We start from the raw sequence: 14348 nt of genomic DNA on the forward strand, positions 1-14348 counted from the left end.
TATCAGAATAGATAATGTTGTAGGATTTTATTTTGTATCAGAATAGATGATTTTCTATATACTTTTATCAATTAATGCTAAGAAATTGCAAAGTTCAAGAATCATTAAATGAAAATTTAAGAGTTTGATGAAATATTATTGGTTAATAATTATAAAAATATATTATTAGAAAATAATAATATACTTATTGTTAAATAATAAATGTTTTTCTTGATTTATGTAAAAATCCTAAAACATCATCTATTATGATACAGAGGGAGTAAAGTGTAATATGTCCCATTGTATATTGACCAACTCGATTTACTTATAAATGTTAATTAAAAAAGATGAAATCAATTTAATAAGGCCACCATCACCAAGACGGTTAGACTATTTCCTGAAACATTAATAGAAAATAAAGATATTTATTCGTTATGAAAAAAATCATTACCATTTATTTTAGAATCAGGCTAAATGAGGCAACAGATAAAAAATAATATCTTCTATATAACCCAAAAAAACGTTTATTTTCAAAAAAAACGTTTATTTTAAAGGAAATAAGCATTTATTTTCAATTTTTTCACCTGAAAAAAAAATATATATATATATTAAAAATAAGGAATGAAAAAGGAAATATCTTGAGGAAACCGAAGGTGTTTACTTATATAAATCAAAGTTGGGATTTTTATTTTCTCCATTCTTCTGTTTCGGTGATCTAAAGGAAACATCTTTTTTTGTCTTCTCTGAGATTTCTTCGAAGTTTTCTCCTCTCTCATTCTCATTGAATTTTTAGGGATTTGGGTTTCATTAAAGCATCCTGATTTGGAAGGTGTTTGTTACTTTCCTTTGTCTTCTTCGTAAAAAAAAATCCAATCTTTGTCTGGTCATTATGGGTACTAGTAATTGGAGAAAACAAAAACCCAGATACAACAACAACAACAATTCTAATCATAATTATATTCATCAACGAGCGACGACGATGACGACGATATCTTCTTCTAAGCCGCCTCTTGGTATGACTCTGTTCTCTTCTCTCTCTGTTTTTTTTAATAAAATTGATTGATTCTGTTCTTCGATTTTGTAATATTTCGTCTAAATTTGATTTCTTTTTGATGGGTTTCTCATAAACGAAACTGGGTTTTCCTCGGATTCTGTATCTGGCTGTGTTCTTGATTAGGGTTTTGTGTTTGTTCATCAGTTTCGGTTCTAAACTCTTTGATGTACTCTAGGTTAGTGGATTTAGAGAATCCGTAATACTAATTGACTTCTTCTTTGTTAGGTTTGTGAATTCCCAATTCCTGCATGTACTATGATTTGGTTTGGACTATGATCGGAGTTTTTAACTCTCATATTCTTATGTTTTCTTGCAGGTAATTGCAAACTCTCTGTTCCGGCGTGGGAGAAAGATTTCTGTGCTGTGATTGGTTCGGTTCCGTGGTGGAAAGTTTTAGAGGCGAAGCGGTTTATGCACTTATACGATAGAGTGGTCCAATGGGATGACTCAGCTGGTGAAGAAGCATTCAATAACGCTAAATCCCGTTTCTATGCTGAGATTAATGGTTTTACTTGTGGCTTATCTTTGCCTGATCCTGATGTCTATATTGATGTTATTGATTGGGATGCTGAAGTTGACGTTGAGCTGATTCTTGACCTTGAACGTGGTCCAGACCTTATACCAGATGATGAAAAAGAGAATGTTGTGATTCTTGATGCTTTGGTCTTGTCTGGACAGTGTGGTGGGCTCGGTTGGGGAACTGGTTGGGGAGATGCTGAAGGGATTAATGAGGATAATGTTGGAATTGGTAAACCTGAAAACTCATGGGATGATCAGAAATGTGATGGATGGAATGATGATTCTTGGGGGATAAAGGAGAACACTGAATCTTGGGATCAGAACAACAACAACAACAGGAACTTCAAAATCGAATCTTGGGATCTAAATAACAACAAAAACAGCTTCAAACCCGAATCTTGGGATCAGAACAACAACAACAGCTTCAAAACCGAATCTTGGGATCTAAAGAACAACAACAACAACAGCTTTAACCAGAACAGTAGGGATCAAGGAAGAGAGAGCAGAGGGTGGAGAAAGAGAGGAGAAGTGCGATATGGAGGAGATCGAGTTGAGGATTGTCGATGGAGGAATGGGAGAGGGAGAAGCAGAGGCGGCGGGTTTCAACAACATTCAAGTGGTTGGGGTTGGACTGAATCTTTCTAATACCAGACAGAGCGTCTCTGTCGTCTCTGTTTGATGAACATTTTTTGAGGAAAGAGCCATAGTATTAGGTTAACTATATAGTGTTAAGTGTTGTGTGTGTGTGTGTGTGTGAGGTTGTGTGGGAGTTCATATTGATGGCTCAAAATTGTTTTATCTAAACGTTTCTGAGGATCTTATCACTTTACAGATATGCGTATATACAAAGTGTTTGGATGATTTTGGAATGTGATTTGTTTGAATCTCAATATTGAAATTAAAATTTACAGCTTGTTAATAATAATAATAAAAGGGTTCAGTTCTTGAATGTATATACAAAACGCTTGGAGGGTGATGATCGGGAACATGTACAACTAGTTTCTTTCATGCCTCTGATAGGCAAGTCTCATCGTTCTGCCATATTCTTGAACCTTTGGAAGGAAAGAGAAGCTTCGGGAAATTTCTCCAAAGAATGTTTCTGGTACATTTTAAGAGATCTTGAGGAACTTGCCCTAAAAACACCATTGGATCAACAACATAAAACTTCCAACAAAGGAGACATGAATTAAGCTGAAAACACACATAATATGTGAACTTAAACACAATATGACGGATCCGAGAAATTTCACTTTAGCAAAAAAAAAAAAGTTAGTTAAAAAAACGAAGAAATTTGTGGAGACATAGACATAGATACGCACGTGTGTCTGTGAAAAGATGAAGAATCTTGTGAAAATGTCGACCACCATTAGAGCAAAGATGATAGCTGAGACTGAGAAGATCAACGTTGTGGGTTATATAGAAAACAAAATATATTTTCTCTCCTTCCCCATGTAGAAGAAATAGAAAGTGCAAGTGGTTTTTTTGTTTGTTTGGTGACAAGAGAGTGTAAGTCTATTATGTCTATGATGTAGAGATATAAATAGGGGCAGTATTCGATATTGGTGACCTGAAGAGACAAGACAACTAGAGTATATCTACATTGTTAACCCTTGTATTCAAAGATAATGTAGCAATTATCAATTATGCTAATAGATTATTTAAAACTTACTATTTCGAGTTACCAATACCCTTGTAGCTTAGTGTATATTTGTCGATCATTTTTATGATCTTTATGCTTTAAAATTGGGTGGTCAAATCGTCGTTTATTTGATTTCTTAAAGAGTTTTTAATTAAAAGAGATGAGCTAACTCTGTCTTTTCTTTTGTTAAATGTCTCGCCTCTCTTTAATAACGATCACATAATTCTCTAATGCTCGTTTTTTCACCAACTTTTTCATACGCTACCAGCTTCCAAATTAGTAATCGAATGCGACGAAAAATCTGATAAGTGTATAGTGGTTGCCAATAAAAGAGCCATCAAAGTAATATCCAAGTAGCTGAGTGCTATGCTATGATTAGCCACTTTGAAAGAACATCATATTATATTCTGTAAAAAAACTTGTAAATTTATAAATTTATATTCGTAAAAAGTTAAGAGACAAGACATTGGAAGATTGTATTAGATGATATATGAGCTAAAAAAAGATATTGTGGAGTCTATTCAACTTGAGCCACTTATTGAAAGATGATTCCATTTATCTTTCTCTTATTGGTTTTAAATCGTCCCACTTAGATCACCAGCTAATGGTCTAAACGTAATTGTCACATTATGATATATATGAATTATTGATCTATAATTGGTAGTTTCCATTAGTCAGTCCCACTTATACAATCCATAATTTATTTGGTCAAAAAAAAGAAGATAATCACATTATGACATTAATAATCATTTTGTGGTAATGTATGATAATCACAATAAAATAAGAGTTTTATTTGTTGACAGGGAGTTATTGATCTCAACATTTTTGTTCTGAACAAACTGATCTCAACTATTACCAAGCCTTATCATATAAATTGATCAATATATAATGTTATATATTATACCAAGAAATATCTATATTCGTTTAAACAAGTTCTGTTAAAAGATACAATTTCAGAGGATCTGTCTATCTCTCCAAAACTATAATTTTAATAAGTCCTTTAAAAAAAGTTTTGTTGTTATAAGCAGAGCAAGAAACAGAGGTTCTCAAGTCACCGACGATCTTAAAATATATGGAATGCTTTTTTTAACTCAAAAGAACTTTCTAAAAATGTAGCAACTGAACCAAGAGTCCTCTACCTTATGCCATCATCACAATTCACACGCAACAATTGATCCCACAAAACCTAACAAGAACTGTAAAAGCATTCGACCAACCAAGGCAAAGTTTTACTCCTTAGGCCAGCCAAGACCTGGTCTTTGAACCTCCGGTTGTGCTTCCTCATAGTCGCGTGCAGAGCGTATTGATTCCTCAAAGTCAGTCGAGTCACTCGCCACAGGAAGGAAGCTTCCAATGTCGTCTTTAGCACCAAAACCTCCAGCTCTTATCACATCTTCTGCTGATATAGAAGCTTCCATGTTCACATCACCACGTGGCTGATCTCTACTATCTTGACTCGTCGTATCATTCTGATTAGTAAGTACACCGTGACTTTGCCTCTCTTCGGTCTTGGATCCTCCCGGAGATATTACCCTCGGCTCTTTTACTTTACCTGCACCTATCAACGGGTAATAAACGAGAAATTGTAACTAACTGAATAGACTTGTTAAAACAGATACAAAACCCAAATAGAACATATTCTGTCTAGGCATTACAACAAGACTTGAGATGATATGCAGAGAATTGAGTAAAAGGGAGAAGCCAAAGAAGAGACTAAAGTTGTACCATTTGAGACATCTGACGCCGCAATTTGATCCATTTGATTCTCCGATAATCTAGGAACTATCACAAAAGATTTTAAGATTAGGAGTACATGACCAAATAAAATATAAAATATAAAGATCAAGCAAAGATGTTTAAAGATCGCTTACCCTATCTATCTATGTGGGATGAAGAAGAGTTGAGATGTTTATTTTAATTTTTCTATTTTTGTGTTGGGATGAAGAGACTCTGTGTTGTGTGTGATGTGGCGTCTTCCTAGCTGTTAGAGTTGCACGTGTTCTCAGTACGAGCGTGTTTAGTCTTCCTAGCTGTGAAACTCAATACGGATAATCTTATTATTATCCAAATATATCCAAAATCCACAATTTTTTGTAAAACAAATCTTAAGATTTAGACTAAAATATCCAAATATTTCACCATCTTGGTAAATTGCAGAGTAACTTTTTTTTTTTTGTTATTGTGTTAGAACATCATTATATGTATTGCAAAAACCCTAATTACTTGTAAACTTAAGCCAGGAAAAAAAGAAAAAAGTCTACATTAAACGAAACTTGTACTGGAAACTTCTAGGTTACTTGTTCAACAATTCTCACACTTAGTCGATAAGAAAACATTGGAGATATCTCAAGACATCGTCAACAAACAGAGATTTCCAATTGTACGAATCTGCCATTGCGAACACAACTTTATCAAGAACCTCCTCTTTAAAAATTGGCTTCACGTCTCCCACTAGTTTGCTACCGTCGCTGTAGCGGTTTCTTGTCGCCGGAAGTTCATCGGTAAACCATCCAATCTTAGTATCTAGTGACTTCACGACAGTTTCCGATATTAGAAAGATTCTTTCGTAGTTACTTAACGCGACGCTCCACGACATGCGCACGTCCTTCATATCAGCGGTGAATCCCGAGTCGCTAACGTCAGCTTCGATTTGGAACCGCTCGTTCGAGCTGAACACAAGATCCTTCCCCTGCTTCACGACTACTGCTTCCATTGATCCAGCTGAGACGTGAACGATGAATACGAGATCGGAGAGAGAGATCTTGGGATCCGCGGGTTTGTTGTTGCGGCGGCGTTTTGAGGCAGATTCAGCTGCGGATGTTAGGCGCTTGTACGATAGCCAGGCCGGCTTAGTTTCATCCTTGGTGACGGCTTTGAAGAAAGGAGAATGACGTGTGGTTAGTAGAGACTTCCATAGATGTTCTGAGGAGAAGCACTTTGACCACGTGGTGGAGACGCAAGAGGCTACGGCTAGAGTTTCAGGCTCCATGTAAGGCCCAACAAGACAGAGAAGCTCCCAAGATGGTGGAGGAGACGGCTCGGTATGCTCGTTTTCTTTGTGCATATCCATCATGAGAATGAGCTTCTCATCAGTGATCTCGTCGTCGCGTTTACGCTTCAGAGGGTTTTGTTTCACGGCGGTGAGACAGGACACAAAGGACACGTTAGTGGACATGTGGCACTTGTTTATTTCAGAGGGTTTTGTTGTGGCACAAATCTCAAACAAACAAAATTGTTTTCTTAAAGTTTGGAATTAGAGCTGATGATCTATATTTATAGCCGTATTATAGATGTTAATTACCAATTCCAAATCCAATTAGGTGTTAGATGTTTATTACCAAATTCAAATCAAATTAGGTGTTAGATGTTAATTACCAAACTCAAATCCAATTAGGAAACGCAAAAAAGCAATTTCATTGGCCGGTTTTTAATAAAATCCAAAACTGAAATTTTGAGATTTTTGTTTTCTTACAATTATTTAGTTGTTGTAAAAGTATTCAAGTTATTATAAAATTCGGTTATGCATTGGCACTTCTTCTTCACGGCTATGTTGTGTGGACGCATACTTCAACAGCAGCTGGTGAACACTCTTTATCCTTACATTGAAGAAGAGGACGTATAAGTATCAGTTTGGGCAATACGCTTGGACACATATAAACCTTATCGTTGTGCTTGCACAATCTTCTTTCATGGTTGCCAATATATTTGAAGGGATAACACATACAATAATACATTATGTGTTTATGTTCCCTTTGGTTCGTCTAGGTTGCTGAGACAAGCAGTGTTCTTAGACCTGGAGGAGTATTTGTTGCCACCACATTCATCTGTGAAGGTTCTTTTAGTTTTATGGCAGATGCAGTTAAGTAAATCCTTTTTATTCATATATGTAACTGGTTTTTCTTAGTATTGTAATATATGTTTTAAAAATTTTATAATGTAATATATTCGTTTTTTAATAAAATATATTATACTATAATTACAGTTTTCTAGTTTTATTTTCTTAATTTTGCATAAATTCTATAACCAACATTTATAACATAATAAAATATACTAACATATTTTTAATATAGATTATATCATACATGATGAAAACATCCAATTTAGTCTTGATAATGTAGATTCAACATCGTGAAACTCAATACGGATAATCTTATTATTATCCAAATATATCCAAAATCCATAATTTTTTGTAAAACAAATCTTAAGCTTTGGACTAAAATATCAAAATATTTCAACATCTAGGTAAATAGCAGAGTAACTTTTTTTTTTGTGTGTGTTAGAACATTATTATATGTATTGCAAAAACCCTAATTATTTGTAAACTTAAGTGAGGCAAAAAGAAAAAAAATCTACATTAGAACGAAACTTGTTGACACAAATTATGATAGGGTAGATTCAACGTCGTGAAACTCAATACGGATAATCTTATTATTATCTAAATCAACCCAAAAATCACCAATTTTAAAAAACGGCTCTTTAGAAAAAAATCTATAAACTAAAAATATGTAATATCTTTACCAAATTTTTAACCAACTTGGTAATTGCAGAGTAACCTTTTTTTGGTGTTAGGACATTATTATATGTACTGAAAAACCGTAATTATTTGTGTAAACTTAAGCAAATAAGGCAAAAAAAAAAATTCTATATTAGAAACTTGTTGAACGAAGGAATATACATCAAACTGGAAACTTCTAGGTTACTTGCTAAACAATTCTCACACTCGAAAACTTTTTTTAGTTGACAAGAAAACATTGGAGATATCTCAAGACATCGTCAACAAACAGAGATTTCCAATTGCATGAATCTGCCATTGCGAACACGACTTTATCAAGCACCTCCTCTTTAAAACTTGGCTTCACGTCACCCACCAGTTTGCTACCGTCGCTGTAGCGGTTTGTTGTCGCCGGAAGTTCATCGGTGAACCATCCAATCTTAGTATCTAGTGACTTCACGACAGTATCCGATATTAGAAAGATTCTTTGGTAGTTCCTTAATGCGACGCTCCAGGACATGCGCACGTCCTTCATATCAGCGGTGAATCCCGAGTCGCTAACGTCAGCTTCGATTTGGAACCGCTCGTTCGAGCCGAACACAAGATCCTTCCCCTGCTTCACAACCACTGCTTCCATTGATCCAGCTGACACGTGTACAATGAATACAAGATCTGAGAGAGAGATCGTAGGCTCCGCGGGTTTGTTGTTGCGGCGACGTTTTGAGGCAGATTCAGCTGCGGATGTTAGGCGCTTGTACGATAGCCAGGCCGGCTTAGTTTCATCCTTGGTGACGGCTTTGAAGAAAGGAGAATGACGTGTGGTTAGTAGAGACTTCCATAGATGTTCTGAGGAGAAGCACTTTGACCACGTGGTGGAGACGCAAGAGGCTACGGCTAGAGTCTCAGGCTCCATGTAAGGCCCAAGAAGACAGAGAATCTCCCAAGATGGTGGAGGAGACGGCTCGGTATGCTCGTCTTCTTTGTGCATATCCATCATGAGTATGAGTTTCTCATCGGTGATCTCGTCGTCGCGTTTACGTTTCAGAGGGTTTTGTTTCACGGCAGCGAGACAGGACACAAAGGACACGTTAGTGGACATGTGGCACTTGTTTATTTCAGAGGGTTTTGTTTCACTTGTTTACACAAATCTGACTTGAAGTTTGGAATTAGAGCTGATGATCTATATTTTATAGCCGTATTAGATGTTAATTACCAATTCCAAATCAAATTAGGATGTTAATTACCAATTCCAAATCAAATTAGGATGTTAATTACCAAACTCAAATCCAATTAGGAAACGCGTCAGGATAATGATATAGATTAAAAAACAACAAAAGAAAAAAAGCAATTTCATTGGCCGGTTCTTAATAATATCCAAAACTGAAATTTTGAGAATTTTGTTTTCTTACAATTATTTAGTTGTAAAATTATTCAAGTTATTCTAAAATTCGGTTATTCAAGTTATATTAAAATTAAGTTTGGATTTGATTGGGTTCAAATCAGTCTTTTATGTTTATTAGTTATATGAAAAGGTTGGAGAACTCAGTAATTAAATCCATTTTAATAAAAAAATGATGAATCAATGCAAGAACAAAAAAAATAAGAAACACATGAGAGATGATTTGCAAGAGCATATACACATGAGCTATTGTGATCTTCCAGCTGTTGCTTGATTAAGTCTTTCAGGTCTTGTTCTTCATGGTTCTGAAGGTATAAAGTTATCATCAAAACAATGGAGAAACTAAGTAAAGAGTGTAGTGTAATGATTTGTTTACCTTATGAACTGAAAACTGTGTGTAATAAGACATAATGTTTGTCTCAGTTCCCTGCTGAAAGTGTCTCAAACGCTTGCACCAATAACTGAACTTTAAGTCTCCGAGCTGGTGTTAGCTTCGAAACCACTCCTTGAAGCGCGTTATCGACCATCCATTCATCACCGTTTCTCTTGTTTTGAGTTTCTTGATGCCTTAGATTCACTTTTTCAGATTCAACTTCAGGGTTTGGAGGCAAGAACCGAGGCTCTCTTGGGTTGAATTTTCTTACGTTCTCTAAGGCTTTGACGAATCTCCTAAGCAAAATCGCTTTTTTGAGGTTGCTCCATCGGTTAATCCTCACTTTTGAGACCTGTAAAGTTTCACTCTTCTGTTTTGTTTCTCCTTGGATGAGGTTCTTATCTTGACTCTCTTCAAGAGCGATTCCATCTATGACTTCTCCTAATAGCTCCACTGCTTCGGTTTGGTAAAGTTCCATCTTTTCACCATCCATATTTGTTTCGTCCTTTGATTCTTCTTCTTCCACTTCTTTTCTTGTTTCTATTGTTTCTGCAGGCAATGTTTGGTTTCTCTCATTCTCTTCCATCTGTTTGCATAATAACCGCCACAAGCCCGAGCATTGTTGTTTCTCCTCAAAATCATTGGCTACAACATCAAGTTTGGTACTCTCTTTGAGATCCTCTTGTAGATTTCTCAATCTTCCTCTTAAAATCTCAGCATTACCTTCATTTTCATTTTGGAACACCGTAGAAGAAATGCTGGATTGACGAGAGATGTTCCTGAACGTTGCTGCTGAACCAGGGGTTGAACCACTCCCCATATCTTGTAAGCTTATAGTGTCGAAAGCTTGTGCAAGAAGAGTGACTTTTCTTTTCTGAGACGGTGCTAATGTCGATATGGCTTGCCGTAGAGCATAATCAAGCATCCATTCCTCTGAATTCCTCTTCCCTCCAATTTCCTGATGCCTCAAACGGATCTTTTCTGTTTCTGGATCAGGTTCCCAAGGCAAAACCCGAGGTGTCTTGGGGCTGAGTCTTGTTAGACTTCCCAAATCGCTAACAAAACGCTTTAGAAGAATGACTTTCTTCACATTGTTCCATCCCTTCACTCTTTTCTTATTAGACTTTGGTTTGAAGGTGCCATCCCTAGCTGAAGAAACATGCTCTTCACTAACTTGAGAGTTTCTTTCGGATAGTGTTTGATCTGTAGTTATATCACTGTCCATAGACTGATCATCAGATGAGTTATCCGGGATTTCAGATAGAATCTTCTCAAGCGCTTCTCTAACAAGTGTAACTGTTCCACTTCTTCTAGCATCAATCTGAAGACCACCAGCCTCATCATCACATTCATCTTCAACTGAAGCCACTGATTCACCATTTGCAGAATCAGGTCCTTCTTTCTCCGTTACCATGTGTTTATAGATGAGTTTCCACATTCTCGAATCTTTCTCTTTCTCAATCACAATTCGCTGCTTGAAATTTCTGATAGAAGGAGGCAAGTTTCTGGATTCCTTCGGCGTAGAATCAACCTCATCTTCTCCTTTCAAGTCTTTTTGATGTACCTGAAATCTTGCAAATACATTTTTAATCTTCTGCTCATCTTTGTTGACTTCACATTCTTCCTCTAGTTTTGCTTTTCCTTCTTCGCCAGTTTCATCATCATTGTTCCTAGGGGTGGTACTACTGGTCTTGGTTTGTTTAGGAGTATCATGGCCATCAAGAACTGTATCAAAGGCTTGCACAAGGAGTTCAACCTTCTTTCTCTGTATAGGAGCCAATCTTGATATAGCTTGTCTAAGAGCATAATCTAGCATCAGTTCCTCTCCCTCTGTTCTTCTTCCCTCCATTATTGGTTGGTGTCTCAGTAATACATTTTCTGCCTCAATTGCAGATTCAACAGGTAGATTCCGCAGCTTTCTCAGATTAAAAACCTCTACTCTCTCCAAGCTTTTCACAAATCTTTTCAAAAGTATAACCTTTCTCAGGCTGTTCCAGCTCCTCTTGGTCTCTCCTTGATGTTCTTTCTCCTCTTTAAGAGATTTAGATGATTCTGAATCAATCTCTTCGTCGGATGATGAGTCAGGTATCTCTGAGAGAATCGTTTCAAATGCTAGCTGAATCGACTTAACTGCTGCAGCATTACCATCTTCAATACCTGTCATCTGATCAGTTCCATAGGACCACTTGTGTTCTTGCTCAGTTTCATTACGATTTCCCTCGCTGTTGTCTCTCATGACCATGTGCTTCTGTATAAGGTTCCTCCATGTAGAAAGATTTTGCTTTTCAGAATCTCCTTTCTTCTCTTCTACTTCTATCAATGAACCCAAAAGTGATCCATCTACTTCTTCCTCCACAGCAAGATTATGACATACACTTGCATCTGCTATTGATTCCAAAGCTTCATCAGATTTCATATCAATAGACACAGAGGATGATGCTTCACAAGCTAACTTTGTTTCTTCAAGATCCTTTGCTGGTAAAACTTCTGTTATGTCTTTATTGTCTCTCAAGATCGTTTGCGAGTCTGCTGTTTCGTTCTCTTCTCTTACGGGACTTCCAAGATCATCATGACCTCTAAAACCACCATCCATTGGCATTAAACTTTCAAAAGCTTTAACAAGATGTTTCACTTTCCTTTTCTGAGACGGAGCTAGTGTTGAAATGACTTGCCTAAGAGCATGATCAAGCATCCATTCTTCTGCATTCTTCCTCTCCCCAACCAACTCTCTTCTCAACCGCATTATTGTTTCTCTGTCTTCACCATCAGACAACTTACGCTTCTCTCTTCGATCCAACGACTTGAGAAACCTCTTGAGAAGAATTACCCTTTTCAAATAACTCCACTTCTTGGGACCTCTCTGATGATCAGATTCCATATGAAAAGCAGAAACAATCACAGACAAATGGTTGTCCATACCTTCAATAGGCTGCATATCCGAGCTAGATGAATCACTCGAATCAGCTCCTACATCATCTTCTTTTGGCAATCCATCCTCTAAAGGTTCATCTTTTGTAATAGAAATATCATCGGACGAGTCATCATCGGTGATTTCCGCAAGTATCTCATCAAACGCTTGCTTAACGAGCGATACAGTTTCATTCCATACATCTACTGTTTTCTTAACATCCTCTTCTCTCATTTCTCCAAAGGAACCTTCTCTGCAAACTTCTTCATTATTATCTCCCACAGTTTTCTTTCCATCCTCTTCTCTCATTTCTCTAGAGGAACCTTCTCTGAAAAATTTCTCATTATATCCCACAATGTCCTCACTCTTCACTTCTTCGCTCTTCACATCATCATGATCGAGACCTGTCACAGTATGTTCACATCTACCGTGCCATTGTGCAGCGTTTTCCTTCAAATCTTTGTCAATTATTCCATCTGAATCATCCATTATCTCTGGTTTAGATTCCTGAACCCATTCTTTATTAGCTGACGCAACAGTCTCCATTGATACCATTCCTCCTTCCTCATTACCATCAACATCTACCATTACTGTCTCACTAGATCTTCCATTCGATTCTGAATTGTTTCCACCATTCTCCGAGCTGGAAACCTCTTCTTCATTAGATTCCCCATCTGCATTATCATCAACCTCTTTTGATTCTTGATCAGTCACACTCCGACCACCTAAAGGGCCTCTCTTTCTACTCAAAGTCCGCTTCAATAACACCAAACGCCGGTTCACACTATTCTGCCTCTTCATAAACTTCCTCCTCATTGACACAAACCGCTTCAAAGACGGAACACCAACATTGTTGTTATCCGCAGCGTGGCTATGACGCGTACCGTGCAGAGAACAATACCTATAAGTGCAAACATCATTACTCTTCTTAGAAGAAGAAGAACCTTTCATAGCTGAAGAACACGTAGCTTTAAGCAGCCCATTGTATCTTAAGCTTGCTATTCTCTTCAACCTAGCCACTCCAAGATTCTTCTGATTATTACTTTCTATATTCTTAGAAGCAGAAGAACTCGTTGGTCTCAAGTAATGAGGCTTTAACAATCCAAAACCTTCACTAGATATTGAATCGAGATTCTTCTGTGTAGAATTTGAAGTTAAACGCTTTAAAGATCTCATCTTCTTCAGTCTCTGTCCTCCTCCATGTAACTTCCTCGTTGACTGTCTCCTAAGAATTTTCATACTTGAAACACTCTTCAATTTCGCTCGTCTCTTCACCGATCTTGACCTTTCCTGAAATCAAAACTCAAAAGTATTAGTCTTTATCCCAGATCTCTGATTCTAACACATCTAAACAGCTCTTGATTCCGATCAAAAGCAGAGAGAGATGTGGGGGGAGACTTGCCTGGTCAATCTCTTCGTTATCATCAGATGATTTAGAGTAAGTTCTGGAATCATAAGACATCTCAGAAGAAGAAGAAGAAGATGAATCTTCGGACTCTGCAGTGTAGCCGGAGAAGATGGCCGGAATCTGATCAACAGTGAAGTCAGAACCGGAGAATCCGAAACTGGGCAGTCTAGAAATCTTGATGGGTTTCTTCCACATCTTCCTGTCTCTCCTTTGATGAACTCTTCTGCTGTTTTTACTTGAGCTCTCCGAGAACATCATCGGATTTGACATTTTCTATGTAATCAAATCTAAAAGTTACGAGCTTTTTGATTGACACCGCAAATCTCTCTATTTTTTTTTTGTCAAAGACAGATGACCAAAAAAACTTCACATAATTGCCATTTTTATGTTTCTCTCTGTTTCGTCCTCCAAAGATTCGAACTTTTTTTAAAAAGTCGTTTACTTTGTTTGATTCGTGTTTGAACACTCTTTGAAGCTGAGAGAAATTGCCGATGTTGAATTTTATATTTTATATTTTTGTGCTTGCTGAAGTTGAATTTTTATAACCGTGTTGCTGGATAATTTTATTTATTTATTT

The 14348-nt window shown here is 36.8% G+C and overlaps 3 protein-coding genes, 1 long non-coding RNA gene and 2 pseudogenes across 7 annotated transcripts; 1 reads left to right on the top strand and 5 right to left on the bottom strand.

Annotated features, from left to right (window-relative positions):
* Window positions 1–608: 608 nt before the first annotated feature.
* LOC104768586 (uncharacterized) lies at window positions 609–2442 on the top strand. The gene is made up of 2 exons (XM_010492589.3): window positions 609–992; window positions 1350–2442. The coding sequence occupies exons 1-2, from the start codon at window positions 869–871 to the stop codon at window positions 2195–2197; spliced, it is 972 nt and encodes a 323-aa protein (XP_010490891.1). The 5' UTR covers window positions 609–868; the 3' UTR covers window positions 2198–2442.
* LOC147918383 (uncharacterized) lies at window positions 2411–3134 on the bottom strand. Its single transcript, XR_015593885.1, has 2 exons — window positions 2872–3134; window positions 2411–2685 (listed from the first exon to the last, which is right to left on the bottom strand). It is a non-coding gene; the product is annotated as an uncharacterized LOC147918383 (long non-coding RNA).
* Window positions 3135–4234: 1100 nt separating this feature from the next.
* On the bottom strand, window positions 4235–5138 carry LOC104768590 (uncharacterized). Of its 2 annotated transcripts, XM_010492593.3 has the most exons (3): window positions 5063–5138; window positions 4917–4973; window positions 4235–4749 (listed from the first exon to the last, which is right to left on the bottom strand). In XM_010492593.3, exons 2-3 carry the CDS (start codon window positions 4948–4950, stop codon window positions 4421–4423), a joined length of 363 nt encoding a protein of 120 aa, XP_010490895.1. In that variant the 5' UTR covers window positions 4951–4973; window positions 5063–5138; the 3' UTR covers window positions 4235–4420. The 2 variants fall into 2 exon arrangements, with proteins under 2 accessions (XP_010490895.1, XP_010490894.1); XM_010492592.3 differs by lacking the exon at window positions 5063–5138 and having other exon boundaries at window positions 4917–5056.
* A 297-nt stretch (window positions 5139–5435) lies between these two features.
* LOC104768588 (putative F-box protein At5g04010 pseudogene) lies at window positions 5436–6527 on the bottom strand (annotated as a pseudogene). Its single transcript, XR_015592551.1, has one exon. The product of XR_015592551.1 is annotated as a putative F-box protein At5g04010 pseudogene (transcript).
* A 1286-nt stretch (window positions 6528–7813) lies between these two features.
* LOC104768587 (putative F-box protein At5g04010 pseudogene) lies at window positions 7814–8805 on the bottom strand (annotated as a pseudogene). The gene has a single exon (XR_015594138.1). The product of XR_015594138.1 is annotated as a putative F-box protein At5g04010 pseudogene (transcript).
* A 420-nt stretch (window positions 8806–9225) lies between these two features.
* Window positions 9226–14304, bottom strand: LOC104737826 (calmodulin binding protein PICBP). Its single transcript, XM_087506390.1, has 3 exons — window positions 13766–14304; window positions 9459–13653; window positions 9226–9387 (listed from the first exon to the last, which is right to left on the bottom strand). Exons 1-2 carry the CDS (start codon window positions 14039–14041, stop codon window positions 9502–9504), a joined length of 4428 nt encoding a protein of 1475 aa, XP_087362516.1. The 5' UTR covers window positions 14042–14304; the 3' UTR covers window positions 9226–9387; window positions 9459–9501.
* Between the last annotated feature and the right edge of the window lie 44 nt (window positions 14305–14348).

This window comes from Camelina sativa, chromosome 20, assembly GCF_030686135.1.
Source record: "Camelina sativa cultivar CO46 ecotype springtype chromosome 20, ASM3068613v1".
Lineage (NCBI taxonomy): Eukaryota > Viridiplantae > Streptophyta > Magnoliopsida > Brassicales > Brassicaceae > Camelina > Camelina sativa.